The following is a 23,769-nucleotide window of genomic DNA, read 5'->3' as shown; positions in this document are numbered from 1 at the left end:
GGCTCCAAACGCCGTTACTTCCATTCAGCCAGCCAGCCAGCCAGCAACCCACGATGATCGAACGAACGGAGAAGCACTCGATCATTATTCCTGAACTAATTTCGATCACTCCTCCAAAGCATGGTAGTGATGTGGTACCAAACAACAAACACAAAAAAACGGCCAACGCCAACTGCCACGATGTGTGCTCAATTTCACAACCCCGTTCGGTTGTGTTTGGAATTTGAAGATCGACAGGAATAGTCAAATGCAAGAGAAGGTGGTTCCGTGTGCGAACATTGGGAGGGCTTGTGCCTACCTGACCGACCGACCGACCGGCCACCACCACCACCACCACCACTAATAAGCATTCTATTCGTTTATGATCGCAATCTGCACGAGAGCAGTGAGGCGCAGCAGCAGCAGCCAACGCTGGCCAGAAACGCGCTAGGTCTCTCGATCGATAGTAATTATCGTTTGTTTTTGGTAAACGATGTTCAATTTGAATAATTTAACAAAATTTTCTCCCCTCAGCTGCCTTCTCTGCCCTATCCACACAGACACAAGCGCTCGTGTATGTAGGAAGCTGGAATTAAATTGCAGCAAGAGCAGCCGATCGGAGCTTCGTTTCACATGCCAAACCTTTGAACAGATGGAGATTTTCTAAGCACACAGTTTCCTTCTTGAGTTAGATGTTTTGTTTCATCAGCACTTCATCCCAACTGTTCGGTGACACTGTTCGGGGTTTCTTTTTCCAATTATATTAAGGAATTTGCTATACAAGCCTTAAGAACATCGATGGCTACTCAGGGATGCTGTTGGAAACTACAGCAAAGACGTCACTACTGGACTTATCTATCATAGCGGATCGGGAGCCGCGCTTTTAGGCGTGATCCTGTTGCGCAAGCTAATAAAAGGAGTAATTGCGGATACTTTCACGTTTCCGCATTGCATCACCAGCAGGCGTCGGACATTCACCGGCCGTCTTCGTGCTTTCGGCCGGCTCTCGACCGCTCTCTAAATATGATACGCAAACAACCCGCGCACAAACGATGAATCAAATAAGATGAGGTTCCTAACGAGTGTCTAACCGCCGATAAATCCCAACCTCAAATTGCTCCACCACCAACCGACCGCGGGGCGGCGGCGGCAGCAGCAGCAGCCAGCGTACCAATGGAAACGGTTTTCTTGCGTTTCTTCTATCTCCTCGCTTTCTTCTTCTTTGGCCGCCCATCATTCGGCCCGGAGCATCATTTGGCCATTGATTGCGGTGAAGGGCATGCCGAGAGAGAGAGAGAGAGAGAGAGAGAAGGATGGTCGTCGTTGGTCTGTGGTTTATGCCTGGTGCCTTCCCAGTGCCTCGCACTCTTACTCCTCTCACTTTAATGTTCGTTCTGTTCAAATTTTAAATCACCGATAGAAAGTCAAGATTTATGCCCGGAAAATGACGGACGATGTTGTTTCCAATGCAAATGTCATCACTAATCAATCGGGGTTTTTTCGGAATTGGGTTTGATTGGAAAACTTTACACACATGAATATGTGCGAATCTAACACCGGTCGAATCGAGATGAGGGGAGCTCAAAATTGAGGTCATGGGGCACATACATACACATACACGAACATACGCAACGCACGTTGAGGCGCAGCTTTGAAATTGGCACAACCACTAGCAGAATTGGTACGGAGATTCCTTTGATGGAAAATTCCATAGATCAATCAACATCGTCATAAAATCGTTTCGCATCAACATATTTCAAACAAAAAGGTATTGTTATGATAAAACAGTTCGACTAAATGCTTTATGAGACGTGAATGCTAAGTAGGAAAGATCCTGTTTGCTCCCCGTTGCACACGGGTTGCTTCGGTGCTGCTGTTGCTGGCGGCTGATCGTGTGTCCCGATCCCCAAAATTGACCAAAACCGTGCCTGCGATCGCAAACGTGGCACTTAACGTTTCGGCAGCGGCGGGGCTGAATAAGCTGATGGCCGGCGCGAGCGAGAAGTACATTTTTTCATGTCTTTTCCACGACCGTCCGCGTGCTCCCGAGTGGCTCCCGGGCGAATGAGCGAACCGTACGCGAGGTCCTTTTTCCAAACGTGTTCGTGTTGAGGCTCGCCGCATAGTAGCCGCATTTCGTTTGGCGCTCATACAGCTTGTCAAACTTGCCGTGGTGTCCGGTTGGGCAGAAAAGCTGCACGGCAAAAGCGAAACGCATAAAGGGATGGATTTCTACAAGATGGCTAACACACGACGCCGACGACGACGACGGAGTGCCCAAGCAAGCAGAGGGCACTAATTTCGAACGAATAAATTTTTAACTATCTCACCGGAGCGCGCGCGCGCTTCGGGAATATTGGCCAGACTGCCGTGAGTCTCTCTGTCCCGACTTTTTGGGCATCCCGACGGACCCGCTAACGAACGTCTCCTCCTCCAAGGTGCCGACCCGATCATCCAAACGCACCCGCCGTGAGACCCGCGCCGTGCAGCAGGGAAAAGCGTTGTTTGATTCGTGATTTAATTAAACGTACCCACGGGAGCGGGAATCTATTTTCTACGGTTCTCAAAGCGACGCCAAAGCGACTTGTTTGCGACATCCAGCCGACAAATCGTGGGACGCGAGTATCAATAACTCAAATTAGCATGAAGGGAAACGACGCAAAAAATCAAACACACACACACACACACACACACACACACACACACACAGTGGTTTGAGCCATTGGAACTGAACCCCACACACATCGAAAGAGCAGCTCAGAGCAGATGCACAAAAAAAAGCTCCTGCCGCCACTACGGAAGCAAAGGGAAGGAAAAATATGTGGGGAGTGTGTTGTGAGATGGCGGCATCGGCCATGACAACCCAGCCGCACTCAATCTCAACAACCACGAGCGGCGGAGGAGCAGAGGAAGAGAACCTGGCTGGCAGTCAACCTGGGCCGTTTGCCGGTAGCCACGATTTCCACGATCCACGACACCAAGTGCGCAGCACGTAACGCTAAAATTGAAAGTATGTACCTTTAATTGAAATGTATGTATTTTCGAGCGCTGCGCTGCCGGTAAGTGAAAGTTGCCAGTCGCCGTTCGGTGGGCTATCGTAACAGTAGACCATCAGTGTCCCGGGCCCCCCTGGTTTTAGGGCTCTAACGATTGACGCGACGCGGCTTTTAGTGATACGATTTCTCAACCGTCTCTGGAAGGTGCGCACGCCCGGCTCGATCCTTTCGGGGAGTAGTAGTAGTAGTGGGTTTGGTGTTGTGTTTTTCTGCCCTCCACGTACGCCCTTTCCAAAGCGAGCTCGCGCGCTGCACATCCGGGTGTAATGTCATATTTCCCGGTGGTACCGAGACAAGCCCCATCGGCGGGGCAATTTTGGGTCCGAACCTCCGAAGTTGGAAGCGATCTAGCTTCCAGCCGCTTTCGTTTCACTATTCCATACCAACTTTGAAATAGTTGGTTGCGGTATCAGCTAGCTTCAGGTTCAAATTCCGCAGGGACACTGCGTGCGCGCACACACAATCAGTGCGATATCTCAGTGCTGGCGGAAAAATGTGCTGCGCGCCGCTGTGTTGCGTCGGTGCGTGATTATTTAATTTATTTAAATTTGGCTCCAATTTCACGCGTCTCATTCGGAGTTTGGTGCTTTGGTTGCGTGTCCCTCTGTGTACAGCGTGGCAATTTCTTACGGTGCAATAGTAGTGCCCGTTGCTGCTGCCATTGCGGCCCTTTTGCGGTCTTATATTGGTCGCGCCAGTCCCGAGCAGCAAGACAACGACGGCACAAGGTAAAAAACACCAAAACCGTGCAAAATCTTGACGGCTTCAGCTGAGACACTTTTAGAGCTCGCTTGGTTTTACTACCTAACTGTCGCTGTATGTGTGTGTGTGAGTGTGTGCTTCTCCCTTTTCTAAATGTTAGCACTAGCGCCTTCACTCCTTTTAGCCGGCACCATTCGTCTCCTTTTCCCTCATGCTGCTATTCTCGCACTCGTTCCTTCGCTTTTCTTTCCCTTACGTAAGAAGGTAGGTGAAATAAAAGAAAACCCCCATCCATCCCACGGCGGCCGTGCATAGGCACCGGACACTAATGCATGACGAGAATCGGCGCAACAAACCCGTCCTTTTTTGGACCCCGCTAGCAACTCCTGCCTCCGTTTCGTTTACCTTCTCCACAACGCAACCCACCCCGCACCCCCCATTACCCTGCCTGTCGGCCACCAAAGAATGCCAATTCGCAAGCTGTGGTCCATTTTATGCTTTTACGTTTTCTCCTCCCTATCTTGATCCGGTATCTTTCGAAATTCCCTCAACAACTCGGCGCATTCTCCTAACCGCGACAGTATTAACGACGATGAGTGATGGCGTGTCGCCCCATTGGACATGGCGGCCTCATGCGCCTCGCCACCGTGTCGTCCCGTTCTCCCCCCCCCCCACCTTGCGGCACGTCGCATTCCATTTCCTTCTTTCTGCGCCACCGCCGCTGCGCGCGTTGATGGTGGGCCAAACGCATTCGCTACCATCATCGCTCATCGCTTTAATTCTCGGAATAATTAAGCACACATGGGGACATGGGTACGACCGAACCCCGGGACGACCACGGCCCGAAACATTACACGTGCGTTCTCCCCCCCCCCCCCCGCTGCCGATCGGTCGGTCGGCGATGTTGTTTGAATTTACGTGCACTTAAATTTGCACCCCAGATCTTGGTAATGACCATGGGCGGCGGCGGCCGTGCGTTACCAGAATCGCTCGTCCAAGAGTCGGGATGGAGGGGGGGGGGGTAAGGAGACGGGACACTCGAGCGTTTGAAGTGAATATGAGCTTGATTTCACCACGACACGGTGACATTTTGCGCCGGCAGTGACAGCCGGCAATGGATTCCGCGAGCGAAACGATGTTCCATTTATCATTGTTCCAACTCCACCAACTCCACCACCATCATCGTCCACTGCATCCATTCAGTTCAGTTTGCGATCGCTTTTGAGAGGCATTAAAGTTTAGAATCTTCCGCTTCTTTCTTTAAGACACCGGAAAATGTAGTTGCAGCATAAAAGAACACTCGACACACACACACACACTTTGAATGTTCCCATGATCAATGCCAAACCAGCAGCTATTTTCACGCCACAGAAAGGACGGTTTCGTACTCATCCGCCGTCATAAATGCACTGCTGCCGAAATGATGTTTTTGTCCCGAACGCGCCTCGTATTAATTTCTATGGCACTTTTGACGCGGAAAACAAGGACGACCTCAAAACAATGCCCATACGTATTTGGGGTGGTGGCTTTTTGTTAGAGATCGTTTGGTTCAAGCTTTCGGCTGCAGAATGCGTCGCGTTGCGTTCACGGGCCCCCTTCGATCGTTGCTTCACCAAGGTTTTAATCGTTTGCCGTCCGTTCGTCAGACGTTCGCACACAGATCGTGTAAATCTCGCCTGTCCATCGCAGCACCGCCGGGCTCGCTCGATCGCTCGCAGTGCGACCAGCAAAGGGCCATCGCCGAGCAACCGAACACGAACCCGCTGCACTGCAAAGAGAGTTTCCGCTTGTTTTTTTGTTGTTGTTTGTTGCCTTTCTTGCTTTTCTCGACAATACTTTCCGCTGCCGGCCGCTCGGCCAAGAGCCCTTCAGCTACCACCTTTGTGCTGCGCGGTGCGAGCAATGCAAGGGGGGCAAGGGACGATGGTCCCTGGTGGTAATGGGTTTCAATTTTGCCTATAACTCTTGCAGATTTCTTCTGCATGGCCCGCGCATGCGAGACACTTACGCACACACACACACACACACACAGAGGCGCGCAGGGGTTTATTGCTTGCCGCCCTTTTTGTGCTTCCGTAATTCCAGAAGTTCTGATAATTTATTTTTAATTTTCCCTTTTTTCCCCCGTTTTTACCATGACGGCCATGGAAGGAGACACGCACACACACACACGCGCACACTGGTTGCACGCGGTGAACGTACAAACTCTCATTTTGTGGTCGGCCAGTCGACGATAATCAGAGCATAATAATGAAATTATTTCCAAAAACGGCCAACGTGTTAGATTGTTGGGCAGGGGACACATTAAACAAAAGAAACTCGAGCTGGAACTTTATGGATAATGGTTCCGCAAATGTGATGTATGATGCCCAATTACACTATTTCAGTTCATGGCACAAGTATTGTAGGACTGATTTTAAATCAATTTTAAATATTCTTTCTGTCCGATAACAGAAGCCAACACAGCGCCATGGCACTCTGTGCCGACAGAAACAAGTGCCGAGTGGTTTCTTTAGCTAATTCTAGATAAGCAACATTCCAGTGTTCCAACACCACCAGTCCCGTCATGGCGAGACCAGATAACAGCAACAAAAAACAGGAAAAAGAGAGACGGAGAAGCAGTCGAAGATAGAAGACAGAAAGAGACAAGGTTAATTGTCTTTAAAAATGTGTAATTGTTTCGATATTTTACCAGTTTTAGAGAGCACAACATTAAGGCAAAATTTCCCGGGGCTCATTTCTTCCCGACTGCTGCATGGGGCTGTGCTTCTGCTGCTGCCGCCGCTTCTTGGCTCTCCGGCTCATTACATCCTTTCTGCTGCGGTGCGCTCGATCAACAGTGTGCCCTTCTTCTCGCTTGGACACTGTGTGCCGGAGCCGGCCCTGCCCCTGGCCCGACCCCAGCACTACCCTTCGCGCTGCTCAGTGCTGCACACTATGCAGATGAAGTGTGTGTGTGTGTGCGGTGCAACTGGAGCTACGGTTGAGTCGGGCCGGCCGGTCGGTCGGGTCGGGTCGGTGTGGCTCGCTCGTCCAACGGTTGGGCTCGGTCGGTAAACATAAAATCGCATGAGATGACGGTACGCAAACATTAAATTTCAGTCTCATTCGTCACTGCTGCATTTATCCTTCGTCCGTTTCATGACCCGCAGGGAACTCCGCGCCCATACCCGCCCCGCATCGCGCCCCATTCCGCCCCATTGCAATGGCAAAATTTCTTCCTGCTGGAAATGTCTTGCTTGTAGTTATTGTTGCACACAGTTTGGCCTGTTCCTGTGGCACTTTAACATGCCCCTTTGCCTGTCTGTTCTACACACACACACACACACACCGGGCTCTGTTTCGCACGTTCTCCATCAGTTCCATCCATCACATTCACCGGGGCTCCGGCTCGATCATTTGCAGATTTATCATTCCACCCGGCATACACTTGATGCTTCTTGACGAGACAAACGTATCAGTTGCTGCTGCTGCTGCTGCTGGTTTCATGTGCTATCATAAAGACTTTTTTAATGTTTCACCATTTGCATGCCTGTACGCATTGCGCTTGGGGTTATAGATAGTAAAACAAGACACTCCACAGCAGCACACGGTCCACACCGATGCTGCGGGCGCCCAATAGCGTAGCAACGGGAAACATTCCAAGTAGGTGTTGTTATTATCCTTGCATAGTTGTGCTTTGTGTTTTTTTTCCCTGTCTCTCTCTCACTCGTTTAATTTGCGATACGATACTTAAGCGCGCTACATTTGGTGCAACAGGTACCGCCACCACCATGCAAATGTGTTTGACATAAAAAGGGGAAACATCCGGAAAGATAAACAACCGGTCACTGTATCGATCGTCGATCGATTGCATTGCATTGCAGCATTTTGAGTGCGGTGTCGCCTATCTGGACGAACAAATAACGCCAACCACTTCGGAAATGAATGGTGAGAATGAAAAGAATGCTTTTATTACTGCCCTGCTCGGGTTTACAATGTCGGGAGGACGAAAAACACTTACACGCACAGCGCGGCCAGCAAAGTGAGCGAATAATTTTACCAGACATTATTGCGAAAGCGTCTCTCCCCTGCGAAGTCGTAAAATAAACGTCAGCCGTTACAACCGCCGAGCCGAAAGATGCGTGCGGAGCGATGTGAATTAAATATGGCCATAGCACGGCTCTGACCGCTGCTGGACGCTCGGGCTCGGGCTGGCCGTGGGCCGGGGAGGCAGTGTGAAAAGACACAGTCCTGCGATGTCGCCGTCGCCGCTGTTTTGCAACTTATTATGCAGCCTTGGCCTTCGCCAACTTTGTTGCAAGCGCTCTCGGGACCATTGACACACACACACTCCCCGTCCGTTTCTCTGTTTATGTGTTGATGCAGCACTTTAAAGGCTGTTAGACACCATTTTCTTGGAGATTTGCAAGGAAATCCGCTTGTGCTTTTTTTTGTACAACCACGAGACTGTTAAAATTATATCTTTTTTCCCACTTGATCGTATTGGCGTATACGAATCGAACGCGTCCGATTACCGCCACGGTGGTGTGCTGGTGCTTAAATCACTTCTTGGGTCGTTGGGTGTTGTTGCACACCTTTCTTTGCAGTCTGATTTGCCTACAGCTCCGTTCCAAAAGGGATTTATATTGCGCCTTTTATTTGTGCTGAAAACTTAAAACCCCGTTGCAGTGGGTAATGCAAGGTAACGCCGTGTCCCTACTTTGCACCAATCAAAATGCCCGACAGCAGAGCAGTCTGTACGATGCTGCCGAGCCCCTCCAATCGTTCATCGCTGCATTATATCGTGCTAGATCGAGAGTCAAGGTCGTAAATAATTTACTGATGCCAGTGAAAGGATCGTCAAACATGTTAACCCTCCCCTCTCCAGATAAAACGTTGAACAAATTGAATTAAATTTCTTCGATTTTTGACACCCACTGAGAGGGGCAAACCGCTGGAAAGACTCGTACTTAGGTTTTAGTTGCAAATCGACCTGAACATCAACTGTTACACTCTTCACTTAACATCCACCCATTTCGCTGTATGCATTTTCATAGTAATTTAATTTATCAATCGTCAACCCTTTTCTTTCTCGCCCTCCGAACAGATACGAGTGAACGTGCTGGACAAGAACGACAGCCCGCCAAAGTTCCAGAACCTCCCGTTGGTATTCAGCGTGTCGGAGGATCTGGCCGTCGGACAGACGGTGGCGCGCATCACCGCGACGGACCCCGACACGCTGGGAAAACTGGAGTACACGCTGCTGGACGGAGACGCGCCGAAGAAGTTTGCGCTGGAGCGGGAAACCGGTTTGCTCAGGCTGCGCGATACGCTCGACCGCGAGACGGAGGATTCGTACCGGCTGAAAGTCAGTGTGACGGACGGTATTCAGAGCACCGAAACTACGATCACTATTCAGGTAGGTTCTTTTTTTTTTTTGGGCAGGGAAACCTTCAGGCATTGGAATCCTCGTTCCCGTGCCTCTACACACACCACACTCCACCCCACTCCACTTCCGGCTGGCCACCAAAGGCATCAAAAAGGCACCAAATGGAAGCGAATTCGAACGTTTTATTCCGCCTGCCAAACATCATCCCGCGGCAGCTAATTTTGGCAATGTCCATCGTCCACTCTCGGCCCGTCTTCTGGCTCACGCGCGCTTGCGTTTGATTGATTACTGAAAAATCATAAAAGCTTTTCCGGCCCCGTCGTCTCTCGCGCTATCCCGCTCCCCGTTTGCATGTTCGCATTTATTCGAAACGCATTAAAAAGATTCCTGGCTCTTCGCGTATTCCTGAATGCATCGAACGCGTTGCAGCCAGCGAGCCAGCCAGCCAGCCAGCGGCGTTATGCACTTGATGCGAGGAGGATGCAACTTAATCGCAAAAGTCATCTCGCTCGCCGGCCAACGTTAAAAACGCATGTCGAATGCAGTGCGCATATTCATACGATCGTTTGCACCACCCCCCCAGGCGCAGAGAGTACCGAGATCGTTTAGACACGCACCAACACACACATGCATGCACACATACACACTCGCCTGCAGATCAAGAGATTGTGAATTAATGGCTCGAGCAGCAGCAGCAGCAGCAGCTAACCAACCTGTCCCTTTCAGCACTCTGTTCCCACAAACCAGCAGGCACAGATAGTTCTTGGGCGCGGTCAAAGGTTACCACTGCCAACAGCATTCCAATGAGCGAACGAGCTTTGGCTGTTTAATTTCACTCCCTAGCTCTCTCTCGTTCTCTCTTTCTCGTGCTCTCTGTACTTCTCAGCTTCTTTCTAATGTATTTCTCACTCCGAAAGTAACTTTCACAAATATTGTATACACAAAATAGTGCTTCACTTCTTGCGATTCTACCCAGCACCGAATCTACACGCTATAGAGCCTGTTTTGAACCTAATTCCGCAATGTTCTAACCAACTATTTTCAAGAAACGGTATAAGAATCTTCAAACAATCGTAAAATGACGCAACATATTAGCATGTACAAGGAATCAAACACGACATTAACCCAGCCAACACATTTCATAGTTTGTAATATATGAGTGTGTGTGTGTCGGTTTACAAATTACCCGAAAATTGTGCATATAAACTGAAACTTCTCTCCACCACCACCGGGACACCCCAAGCCGATCGTGCAGGCTCTTTATCTTTCCGATCAACCTCCACAGACACTCGAATTCCACCGCATCCGATCATCCCGTGATTGCCGATCCTTTGCGTCCATAAGTTCTTTTCGTTCGCTTACGTTCCCTTTCCCCGGGGTTTTGGTTCTCCGCCACGTTGCCCTCGCCCATTCCCCTTTTTATGCTTACACATATGTTATCTTTTATTATTAAAGTTTGATTGACATCACGAAGCAGGCCGTTCGTTCCCTCCTGTAGCCGGTTCTGTGTGTGTGTGTGTGTGTGTGTGTATGAAATGTTCATTTGTAGATCCGCCACACTCACACACCAACTTCCCCCAGCCAGCTAACTCTGATTATCCATCAACTGACCACAGTTCAGTCTCCGCTCAATCATCCGTGTGTTTTTTTTTTTTCGTTCGTTCACCACTTCCTGCTGCCTCCCCTCCCTCCTCTGTTTATCGCGCGAGGTGGCTTAGGTAATGATCAACGTTCTACAAATTTAAGGTTCACCTTTTCACGAGCACCCCCACGGATTGCGATGTGTCCACACACATAGGACCGTGAGTCACTTACTTCCCTTTCCCCACGACCTGCCCGATTTCCTATGGAGGGGGGGAGGGGGAACTATCCCGGACAGACGCGATGCTGCACGATACCGGCAGATTTTATCGCGCCCAGGTTCGTTTTGTCCAATGTGAGATCAAGATCAAGCAAATGTACCGAATAGTTTCGATGATTGTTTGGTGGTGCGGTGGTGCTTTGCTCACAGGGAACAAGCGAATTAACGCAACCGGAGGAGGTGGCAGTGTTTGAGGAGGAGATTTTGAAAAGAAAAATATATGACCACGCTCCCTCCCCACCCTTTCGTGAGCGAGCGTTCAGTTTTGATGGCAGATGTAAACAGCGTTGATTACGTTGTTACGGTTTCGTGTACCCAAAACATTGCAGCCGCATTAGATTGGGCATTAGATTTGCAAGCGCGAACCCGAAATTTTCTAGATCATTTCTGGTCCCCGTACAAACCTCTGGTCGAGTTACAACAAAGCATAGGATAAAATCCAGACACATCTACGGAGAAATGTTAGCCATACTTATTATAGAACGACAGCAAGCGAGCGAGGAAGAGAAAGAGAAATAAAGGCAGGGAGCGAGAGAAACCATGGCGAACGGCAAATTAATGAACAGGCTCACAAAACGGGCCTCCCATGGTTTGACAAACGTGCTTACCGGAGAATAGACAAAATGGAAATCTGGTAAAACATATCAATATAAGTCGTAGCTCTATATGCTGCGGGGCTGGGCCGGGGCCGGGCCGTGGTGGGCCGTTGGTGGGGAAGAAACGCGCCCCAGCATAGCCATAAGTTTGAAGTTGTTGTGCTGCTGCTTTTTGGCACTGTAACGCGCCGTTGGGATACGCAGGGGGGAGTGGGTGAAAGGGTGTTATTCCAGCTCGTTTTCCTGCCTTATCCGTATGATTCTTTCGAACGAGCTGGTGGTGGTAACAATGAATACGTGTGTTGTACTTTCGTACCAACGCGTATGTTTGTCTATTTGGGGTATGTTTTTGCTGGTTTACTCCTATCGTTTCGCTTCGAGATCGACTACGATGATCTACGGCGTTATGTGTTTGTGATTCGCCTATCAGCCTGCTCGATCCGGCCTGCTTCATCATTCCACTTGCCAGCGAGCGACAGCCTGCCAACCTCTAAATCATCCTTTTTGCTGTGCTCCTCCTTTCTCTACCTTGGCCCGCGCTGCTGCCGGTACACATGCATGTAGTATCAAGAAGGAAGAGAGAGTGAGAGAGAGAGAGAGAGAGAGAGAGAGAGAGAGAGAGAAAACGCACGACCCAACAGGTCGGTCGTGTGCCTTTTGCCTCGGTCTCTGAAAGATGAAATGAATATTCAAATAAAGATTGCTCGACCCTTAATTCCGTGGCGATCGGGCGGGCGTCTGCGGAACCGATAAAAGAGAAATTGTCAGAGTTCGTGATAGAAGGCACCAAACTGAAAACGTCAAGCCGATTCAAGTCTATCAATCGAATTTAAGTTCGGCTTCGAGTAGGTTGATTACACCACACCTAAGACTCGACAAAACGCTAAGCACAAAACGACCAAACCTACCCAACAAGGTATATTGACACACACACACACGCGCTTTTCCCTTCTTTCCCTTCGTGCTCTCCTCCCTTCTGCATATTTCTATATTCCCCGCTTTGGTGCTCATCTACGATTCTATCTAATTTAAACAAAGAAAACTTAAATGAATCATTTATCCTTCACGGTTTCCTTTTTCTGCGCTTGCCCGTCGGTCGGTCGGTCGGTTGCGGTGTATCTCTCCTCGCCGTATTTCTCATTCTCTATTGCTCGTTTCTTTCTTTTTTTTTTTTGTGTTCGGTCCCTCTACCCGCAGCAACAATGACATACTTATATTTAATCACGACTGGGAATGATTTAATAAAAATAATCATAATCATAAATAAGCAGATGGAGATCAAAAGTGTTTTTCTTTGCTTTTGCTATCCGCGCCCGCTCCCCTATACATTTGTGCTATTCCCCAACCCCTTTCGGCGGCGGTCTGTTCACGGCGGGACAAACGAAAACCCATCCTAGTCCCAGCGGTCCGGTTTGGCTGGCGGGTTTGGTACTCAATGGTGTCATCCCCGGTGTGAGCCCGCGCTGGTTAGAGGATCGAGCCAAAGCATTCTTTCGCGTCTTTTTTATTTTGTTTTTGTTTGTCTGCGCGTGTGTGTGTGTGCGTGTGTGTGTCTCATAGAAAAATGTCGTTCCTCTTTGCGAGCGCTTTCTGAGCGCGGTGGAGTAACGTATAGACCCGCATTGAGCCGGAATTGCCGAGGCACGGTTCGGTTTGGAGTCTACGCGATGAATCCCGAGAGAACGCGGCTGTCATCGTCGTCGCCATCGCAGCTCGAGGGTCGAGATCCACTTCTCTTTTAGGAATGACATACCCTCAGCATCCCAATCCCAAAAGAAAGCATTGATTTGACAGGCTAGATAGGGCCATCCACTCGAAAGCGCTCCTCTTAAGTCCGCTGCTTCGTCGTTCCCATGTGTGCGTGCATATGTGTGTGTGTCTGTGTGTGTGCGTTGAGAGTGTGGTTTGTTTTTTAAGCAACTCCAGAATGGCAATGCCCAATGGGGGTAACGAACGTAGTGAAAGCCAAACCACCGAAACGTTAGACTCACACGATACCGCAGACGACGAACCGTTGGATGAAACAAATCGTACAAAAAACACGTAGCGTCGCGAAACCCTTCATATTGTCATTGCCAGCCTAGGTCAGATGGCAGGGAAATGTGCTTTGGGGTTTGGTTAAATCTTAAACTGTACGATCGCAAGAAGTTGTTACGGGCCGTGGCGTCTCACAATACGAAAATTATCTAAAGTAATTTTCGATGAAATCACATACAATATTTGTTTTTGTGAGCTGCTTTAGAGTTCCTTCTTTAAACATCTAATCATTCCTTCTAACATCTAAAGCTGTTTCTAAACACGCTTACCAATCCGCAATAAGTGACATCGCATTGGAGTTGGAGAATGATTTGAGTGTGAGTTGAGGCGAGTGACATTTTCTGTACGCAGCAATCAACCATAAATGCACTACATACAGCGTGCACCAAGCATTCAATAAATACTCCCATGCCGCCATTAAAAGCACTTCGCGTCGTTTGATTTGACATTCGGTTGCGTTCCTTTCACCGACCGGCAAGAAATTGATCGCCTACACAGCAGTAATAGGCTAGATTTGCAGAAAATGGCCGTGCACACCGACCGAGAGTCGTGGATCATGGATCAATTTCATTTCATCTCCTCACCGTAGTAATTGCATTCGATGCAGTGAGGCAGTGGAGTGGGATGGACGACAAAGCACGCTTACCGTAGAGTGTGTGGATGCCAAGACGCTGACCCCAAATCAGTGCAACCACGCTGCAATACCACACTTTTTTCACTTTCACATCATTGTGTAATCTTTTTTGCGATCGCAGTATGCGCACAGTGCGATATGAATGTCCGGCTCGTGTACCCCCACCCCCGTCAGTCATCATTTCAATTGTTTCCTTCTTGTCTCGTTCCTTCCCGCACAGATTACCGACACCAACGACAATCCGCCCGTGTTTGCGGAGCCGGCCTATTCGTTCGACATTCCGGAGAATGCGCAGCGCGGCTTCCACGTCGGAGTCATCGCGGCTACCGATCCCGACGTCGGCACCAATGCGGCCGTCACGTACACCGTAATATCCGACTGGGCGAACGACGTGTTTTCGCTGAACCCTCAAACGGGAATCTTCACGCTAACGGCACGGCTCGACTACGAGGAGGTAAGAATCGGCGCGATGCTGCGCTTAAGACGTTTTGTGTAGAGTTTGAAAGCAAAAAAAAGCTGAAATGTGGTAATAATACACTCCCTTCCCTTCTATCGACACAGGTCCAGCACTACATTCTGGTCGTTCAGGCTCAGGATAATGGATATCCGAGCCTGTCCAGCACGTTGACCGTCTACTGCAACGTGGTCGATCTGAATGACAATGCGCCCATCTTCGATCCGATGAGCTATTCCAACGAAATCTTTGAGAATGCACCGATCAACTCGGACGTAGTGACCGTTAGCGCCACCGACATTGATTCCGGTAAGTTTTGAGCAGAGAAAAAGGTTCGAGTTTCACAACTGTGTCCTCCAAAACAAGCGAAAAGCATCATCTAACCCTTGCCTGGCTAACACGACACCGGTAGGATCTAACTACAGAGCTTATCCAGCTGCTATCCCTCTCCCTCTGTTCTACCATTTCGTCTGTGCAACAAAACAAGACCTTTAACTGTAAACCGCGATTTAAATAATCGATTTTAATATTAAATAACCCATACGGGGATGCCTGTTGCCTGTAAACGCCACCACAGCCACACCAAGTGTGTGCGTGTAACGTTGTTGCCTCGTTCTCTGTCTCTTTTCTTCCTGTCTGGCCGATTCGCTCAGCATCGATTCGTTCATTTTAACGCCCAAATTCGATCGTCTAACGTTTCTCGGCCACACATTTCCACATTCACATTTCTTACACATGTCTTCTCTACTTTCTCTGCTTCTACATACACAGCGCGTCGGCGCTTGTGCCTCCCCCAGTCCCGGGGTTCTTTCGCTTCGGATTTTGCTCTACCATCTTGTTGGCCCATTTCCTCTCGCTCTCTGCTCTGCTCTGCCTACTGCCGCGATGCTTGTGTTCGCGAGCTTTCGGAAGGGACGCAATTTCAACCCAGAATACCATACACCTTTTCTTCCGCTCCGTCTCCGTTACGTGACATACACACAGACACCATCAAAACAAAGCAACAACAAAAAACGAGCATCATGTATCTGTTGCTGGTGGGCAACACACGATGATGATGGCCGCGGCCAAGACACGCAGCAAGGGGCGCGAGCGTGTGGATGAGAGCGATAAGTTATAAAATTGTTTATAATCTCGCTTAAAAATGTCCCCGCGCTCTCATCGTGCGCCTGGGGAACGTGGCGATGGAACGTAAGGACGGACACAGAAATCGGACGGGCGAGCGATTGCATTAAAGAGTATTTTAATCCCGTGGCAAACAAATTTCTTCCATCAGTTTGAGCTCTACGCCTGGGTTCGTCGGTCGGATTTTGCTGGATATTCTTATTTTATTTTAATTCAAACTCCGCTCCGCATGTATGTGTGTATAAGCAGAAGAGAAAATCTGTCCCGTTCTAATGAAGCATCGAAACTCAACGAACGCGAGAAAGAAGGAAAGTCGAACGTCCCGAGCACAATACGAACGAAAAGCACCATCTATCTAACGCACCATAACAGACTCGCCGTGTAGAAATTCCAAACGATTATGTGTAGGCAGGTCCGGGCGCGGGTTCAGGTTTATATTTTATTGACTTCAAAATTTATAGATATCGATAGAATATACATTTTTATTCTGTCCGCCGCGACGCATCGACGACAACCAAACAACTCCTCCCCACGACCACCACCACCACCAATTCCTGGTGCCTATTCGTGCGCTACTACTCCGATCGTTTGCTCGTGGGGTGCGGTCGCTCATTTGACCAAGCACCACGGCGACGTTCGTGCCGTCTAATGTTGCGTAAAATGACTTTATTTTGCGCATTTCGGGGTGGTTCTGCTTCGACACTATTGTCACTGTTTCAGGTTCGCGTTTTCGGCCCCCAAGTCCACGCGATGAGTCCCACTTGGGCCGATCTCGCGACGCCACACCCGCAGAAGAATAGAACCCGCACACGCTCGTTTAGCGCTGCACGATTGCGAACGTTATTAATCAAAACGGCTGCTGAGCCCGATGGGTTTAGCGAAAAGGTCATCTTTCCTCTTGCCCGGTTCTCCCGGGTCCCGCGAAGGGGAGCGACACTGCGCGCGATCATGCGGTGGTGGTGGGCGATAACATCTGGCAACATTTTTTGAAGATTTTTGACACACATTTACAGGCAAGCGCACACACAGAGACGCGCGCGCACCGAGATCACCAAGCGAAGAGAAAAGGCTTGGGAGTTTCGGTCGGTTTTCGGTGCGTAGGACGTCGGCTGCGATGGCTACCATCAACCGTGGCGAGATCATCGAGTCTTTCTTGCCCGCTTGTTGTTGTTGCCGTGTTAGCTGCCGTCGCCGCGTTCGGTGGGTGATCAAACGATCGTTGTCTTCTCGTTTGTCTCCTGCCCCACACACACACACACACACACACTGGCAGGCGTTGAAGCAGCAAATAATTTTGTCGAACATCGATCGAAACAATTGTATCTTGTCACCCGATCCGACGGCAGCCAGCCAGAGATGGTGACGGTGTTTTCTTCTTGCCATTTTCACCATTCCTCCACCCTGCCTGAATGACTGACTGGGAATGATCAAATCAGCTCCACCATCTTCATTTGTCGAACGGCGCACGGTCCTACACACACACACCCGGGGGGAGTCGGAGCGCACACTCAAAACCTGAGTGCATTCGAAAAATCGCCGCAATCTGCTGCCAATCGCTTGGGCTTTGGGAGGGGCTGCGGCTGTGTGCATTCTTGGACGTGGTTCAGGATTAAGTAGCGAGACACTTTGCCTCACCCATCCCTCCTCGGGATGCTACTTTATAGTAATGCTAATTTAACGATTCCAGCAGCCTCTAACGGCGCTGGGGAATGGTGGAATTTTTCGCGCGTGGGGATTGCTTGTTGCTTGCGCTCAATATAATCCATCCCGCGGGGAGCGGTCGGTCGGCTGGGGTGGTGGTTTTTGGGGATTTTATTTAGTTTTCTCCTTTGCTTACTTTGGGACCAGAGGGGGGATTCGCAGCGCCACTCACAGGTTCAATGACATCATATGCCCCGGGTGCCGAATTCTTCCGCCAGCGAGAGCGCGCGCGCGCGATCCGCCCGGGATCACACACAATCAATGAAGACACGTCACGTCGCAACTGCTACTGCTGCCTGCGCCCGCTGCTTTATGCAAATTAATAAACACCGGATTCTTTTTTTCCATTTTTTTTTCTCTGCTTTTGCTGCCGCATTCAATTCGCCCTTCTCGGTTCTCTTTTGTGAGGCAGTCCTGCATGTGCAACTTACCAACTTGCGACTGTTCCGATGCCGGGGTTGGCCAGCGCGCTTGTGTTCTTTGATTGTCGATCGGTTGGATACACCACACAGGATGGGGGGGATCATTGCTTCTGCTCCTTCCACACACACGCGCGTACTTACACCCGGGATCAGGGCCTACAAGTGTAGCTCGACGCGTAGCTGCTGCAACGTGCTGCTTCATGCGCGAGTGATATTGAGTGAAGTGATCCTTCCGCCTCATTCCGGGATCATATTTAATTTGGCAGCGCGCAATAACGGAATGAGGGTATGGGGGGGGGGCTGGCGGGGACAAACAGGGTGAAAAAGAGAGACATTTCTGATCCGTAATGAGCAGCGGAGCTGTAAGTATAGGTTTTGCGCAGCCGGGGGGAGATCGTAATGAAATGTTTCCGTCCGTCCGGTCAAATCCTTCGCGTGATTTCCTATCGGATCGATGCGGAGAGCAGAGCGCGTACATTTGTTTCCCTTCTTTATTGAGCTTTGATATGCCATATAATGGCTCACTGTGCCGTGTGCAGGACGAGACCAGACCATTATTCACGCAGTGCCGGAGCGCCATAAAAAACACTCTTCACCCCGTGTCCGGGTCCGGTTGGTCTGGTAATGGTTACAGTCGTTTTGTTTGTTTACGACGCCCAGAACGGATCTGCTAAATCGCTAGCGTCGTCTGTTGCGCAAAGTTGATACTAATAAACACCGTTTACTATTTACTCACATGTACTCACGCGTCCGCTTCCTTCGCTGCTTCCAGGATCAAACGGGCGTATCGAATACTCGATAACGGCCGGCGACGATAATGAGGACTTCCAAATCATGAGTAACGGCACCATCCGTACCCGCCGTGCGCTGGATCGCGAAACGAAGAGCTCCTACAGCCTGGTGGTGACGGCCCGGGACTGCGCCAAGGAACCGGAGAAGCGGCTCTCGTCCACCGTACAGGTAGGCTGCTGATTGCTGCAAAATACTGCACACCTTCACATTAAGTTGCTCGAGTTATCATCACCATGTCTACTTACTTGTCGCATACCACACACACACAGGTTACGATCGTGCTAAAGGATATCAACGATCTGGCGCCGGAGTTTGTCACCCCGAACGAGACGAGCGTGGCGGAAAACATCCCGCCCAACACGGTTATCATGGCTATCAAGGCGGTCGATCGGGACGAGGGACGCAACGGCTACGTCGAGTACCAGCTGGAAGATGATCAAGGTTCGCTGCCGAGCCCGTTCACCGTCGGCCAGGCTGACGGGCTGTTGCGCGTGTCGGGCCAGCTGGACCGCGAGGCCAGGCCGAGCTACGAGCTGAACGTGATTGCCAAGGACCGGGGCGACCCGCCCAGGATGACGCAGTCGCGCATCCGCATCAACGTGCTGGACGAAAACGACAACAGTCCCATCTTTGACCCGAAGCAGTACAGTGCCGCGATCGCGGAGAATGCCAGCATCGGCGCTAGCGTGTTACAGGTGAGATATTCCAACCGGTCTTCTTCAAAGTGTCTGCATGTGCCCTTTATTTGGGCCTCAGTAGTAGCCGCAGTTGTTCTCATTTACATCGTCCAAAAGCGGCATTGCAAAGCACTTTAAAAATTTTGATCCCAAATCATCGCTTGCGACATTTAAATATTTGCTCGATCGTCGCCTACAGCCGCGTACAGTGCATGTATGGGGAGCACCACGATGATACACGTAGCCCCGCCGGTTCGCGGCTTCGCATGCAGCGTCCTCGGCTATCATCTCACCAACGCTCACCACCTTTGCTGCATCCTTTTGCTTGTGTTGTGCGCGCCCCTTGCGCGTCTGCTGTGGCTGATGCTTGAGCTTAAAACGTTTTTGCTGTTTATTTGAAAGCGTCACGAAATGCTTTATTCATAACATCATTTTTCTTTCGTGCGCCGCGTACGGCCACTCGCTTATCCCGAAGCGCGCGACGTCGTTGTGGGGTGTGGTGGGATGGGGGATTTTCTCCATTTAGTGAATATCGCGCGACCGTGGTTTCGGTCGATTGCGTCCCCCTGCGGGGCGATCGCGCAAAGCGGATCGCTTAAGCCGATGCGAAATGGTCGTCCCTCCCGGTTTGCACTACCTTCATCCTCTCTGCTTCGGCTTCTTATACACATCACGGCACATTTCAACACCCCCAGTTCCGAGTTCTCCGAGTTCTCCGAGTTCACCCCATGTAGGATTCACATGCTCATGCACACAAACGATCATAGCGGAGTGCTGCGGAGGATTCGCGTTGCACCCAGCTGCAGCCTGCGCAAGGAAGAGCCGCTGGAAGGCAAATCTATGCGAAAGTAAATTATCACAAATTGCAACGAATTAATAATCTTCCCGAGGGTTTTGTAGCAATTGCAGCCTTAATATTTTGACAAGGACAGTACTGAGCGACGGTGTGCATAGTGACGTCACCAACAATATTGCAGTTCAAGGGGAAACACTATGGAAATTTAAACAACAAAAAGTTGCACATTTAGTCAACAACTCTGTCGTTGCGAATATGCCGACGATCCTCTAATCATGCATCGTGTGTCCACTTACGCACAAAACGCCCGACCGCCGTCTACGCAATGCATGCACCATTCCATGCGCTTATCTACGGTGCATAAATTATTCATGAGTTTTAATACTCAACGCCTCCGACATTTCCAGCCCGCCGCGGCTGCACGAATAAGTCAACTAATGAACTTCCCTAATATGTTTACACGCTAGAGCATCGTGTGCTCCGTCCGCGTCGCACCACCAAGAACGCTTTTATACTTACTCGATTTCCCTTTCTTCCTTTCTTTCTCTCTCTCTCTCTCCCACTCTCCGCACAGGTATCCGCGACCGATATCGACGAAGGCGCTAATGGACGCGTACGCTTCTCGATAGCGGCCGGCGATGACAACCGCGACTTTACCATTAGCGAGGATAGCGGCGTGGTGCGCGTAGCAAAGAATCTCAACTTCGAGCGCAAATCACTGTACGCGATCACGGTGCGTGCGGAGGACTGTGCCGGCGACACCGAGAACGGCGAGGTGCGTTTCGACACCGCCCGGCTATCGATCACCATCACCGACATCAACGACAATCCGCCGACCTTCCTCGACTCGCCCTATCTCGCCTACGTCATGGAGAACGTCATCCCGCCGAACAATGGTTACGTTATCACGGTGCGGGCGTACGATGCGGACACGCCGCCGTTCAACTCGCAGGTGCGGTACTTCCTCAAGGAGGGCGACACCGATTTCTTCAAGATCAATGCGTCCACGGGCGAAATATCCTTGCTGCGCGCGCTGGATCGGGAAATGCAGGAAGAGTACATTCTAACGCTCGTGGCAATGGATACGGGTAAGTGTTACGCACAGTTCAACAGTTGTTGAATGCTTAAAGTTCAACCGTTGAAGAAATTTCACAATTATGACCTCTGCTGTATTCGCCCAACCTCTCTCAGCAGTTCGGGAGATGGGGATGGGATAACAATCTAGAAGAAGCTTTTGCTTTACCATTTTGCTGACCCTTGTACGGTTCTCTGCCCTAACGTTTACCGTTTGGGGGGACAATAGAAAGAGAAAGAGAGACAGAGAGAGAGAGAGAGAGAGAGAGAGAGAGAGAAAGAGAGAGACAAAGTACAAACAACACCAAAACATTGACATAATATTTCGTGTTTTGTGAGCGGAAAAACGTGAACCAACCGGTCGCAACTATGTTGTGCGCTCTCTACCAGGCACCAGCACAACGCCGCCGCCGACGATGAGTGAGCTATGATAGATTGTAGATCGGCGAAAAATGCACCCTTTCGTCGTAGCGTGCCACCATCGTTGCAGCCAGAAACGCCGCACGAACCAAACACGAGAGATTCGAATATTTGATTTAAACACGGCGCAACCGTCCACCGGAGCAAGGCAAGGGAAGGCGGCATTGCCGAACGGTTGCCGTGTGGCGGACCACGCGGCGGCAAGGGTCATAGTTGACTGCTGAAATCCAAAACAAAGCTTTCACAAACAGCAGGGAAACCTGCGATTTACCTCACGAGTCCCGCAGTGCCGCAGTGACGGAATTGCCGTGGCTGTTGTGTCTGCGGTTGGTGTGTCGCTCTTATGCGACGACCTGTGCGCCCCGCCAAAGCTCATCCAGCAGACGCCGGACTATCACCGGAATGATCGCAAATAATAGATTTTCAATAAGCGTAACCATTATTCGACTGTAGTGCCACAGCACCGTGCCCCGCCTCGCAAAGCGCAGTCCAAACTCGTGAGCTTGCCGCCACCAACCATTTCTAGCGGATGCCCTCGTGTACGCTGCTCCTGGTGCAGTAGAAAATTGTTTGACAGTTTCGAAAGTTTGCCAGAGCTTCAAGCACATTAGCGCACTATCAGAGGGTAGTGCTAAAGAGCCTTTGCACTCTTTCAATCTGATTTCTTTTGCCAAAACTTCCGTGCATCGGAGGAGCATAAGCAATATAATTTCCGATTTGCCGACCTGTAATCGCCAAGACAGAGCCATAATGTTCAGGCCATGATCGTGTTCAGAGGTTCAGTGGTGGTGGTGGTACTGGTGCTGAAATTGGTTATGGTTCTATTGTTATTCCATTTCAAACCACCATTTATCGATGTGGGAAATGTATGTTCTATTCCCCTCCCGTAGCCAAGAAGTAGCGGAAGAGCGGTGGCCAATGGTTTGTTTTCTTCTGCCAGTGCAGTAGATAATACGAGAGCAACTCCCGACCTCGCTGCTAATTTGCCGGTACGTTTACCGACAACGATTAAAGACATTTTATTATTACAGCGTGCTGTACCTGCCGGGACCCGTTATGAGGTCAATGAGGCCTCCACGAATATTCTTACAGGACTTCCCCTCCTGTTGCCCTCCCTATTTACCCCCCTCCATTTCCCCCATTGATTAGCTTCAATTTGGCCAGCGCATGAAAGATCGTTTCGATGATGATGATTTTCGTTCGTATGCAATTTTGCTGCCCCTGTTGCCTTTGCTGCTGTGTCCCTGCGGTCCTGGCAGCGGGGCAGCATCCCCACATCGTTGTTACAGGTTCAGCACAAGGACAAAAGAAACAATTGCCCCCACCGTGTGTGTGTGAGAGAGAGGTAGAAACGGGTGAATAAGCGATGGGAGTGATTTTGCGACCGCTTAAAGCGCTCTGTGAGCCGGAACGCTTGCAACCGACCGCCGCCCGGAATGAGAACGCAAAATATTACAAATTCCATAAGATAAGTAGCAAGATAGGAGGGTCGGTGCGCGCGCAGCCAACTCACGGCTGGCTTTGCATGCGGCTTCCCTCTTCCTTTCTTTGCGCAAAACACAGGCACATTGCGGGGCACCACAGACGAAAAAGAAGGAAGGGGTTTCGTCGGTGCTGCGGCGGTACACAATGAGCTAAGAAGGGGCAGCAGCAGCAGCAGCACACACAGAGGGCGAACTGTATTGATTCTTCGTGAGATCGTGACGTCAAGAGACACCCTGCGGCTGATAAACTACCTCAATAAATATTCACTCAATTTCCTATAATTCGTTGCCCCGTTCGCGGTTCGTTGGGGGCGACGGGCGGCACGGACACGGAGCAGGTTGGCACACCAACTGTGTCGAGTTTCGAGTGCATTTCCCATGGTACTCCCAACTGGGATGTGCAGTAATACCGATGATCTGTCCTCCCCCCATACCACTTACCGATCTGCTGCAATTGAAACAATCGTGCGCCGATTGGCAGCATAATTCCGAGCATACGATTTAATTTTCCCTACACTACTACGAACTGCTGCCCCCATAAACCGTATCGGAGCAGGCAGGCAGGCCAGGCAGACCCGGGACTGACGC

The 23,769-nt window shown here is 50.3% G+C and overlaps 1 protein-coding gene across 1 annotated transcript in view; it reads left to right on the top strand.

Annotated features, from left to right (window-relative positions):
* LOC121596197 (cadherin-related tumor suppressor) overlaps positions 1-23,769 on the top strand; it is a 53,426-nt gene that overhangs the window by 17,741 nt on the left and 11,916 nt on the right. Inside the window, exons 3-8 of the mRNA XM_041920920.1 lie at positions 8,827-9,138; positions 14,457-14,690; positions 14,798-14,999; positions 18,711-18,898; positions 19,000-19,425; positions 20,778-21,291. Of these exons, the coding sequence (XP_041776854.1) occupies positions 8,827-9,138; positions 14,457-14,690; positions 14,798-14,999; positions 18,711-18,898; positions 19,000-19,425; positions 20,778-21,291 (1,876 nt within the window). The remainder of the gene's footprint in view (positions 1-8,826; positions 9,139-14,456; positions 14,691-14,797; positions 15,000-18,710; positions 18,899-18,999; positions 19,426-20,777; positions 21,292-23,769) is intronic.

The sequence above is a fragment of the Anopheles merus genome, chromosome 3R (genome assembly GCF_017562075.2).
Source record: "Anopheles merus strain MAF chromosome 3R, AmerM5.1, whole genome shotgun sequence".
In the NCBI taxonomy this organism is placed as follows: Eukaryota; Metazoa; Arthropoda; class Insecta; order Diptera; family Culicidae; genus Anopheles; species Anopheles merus.
This window is presented reverse-complemented; position numbering and strand designations above follow the sequence as displayed.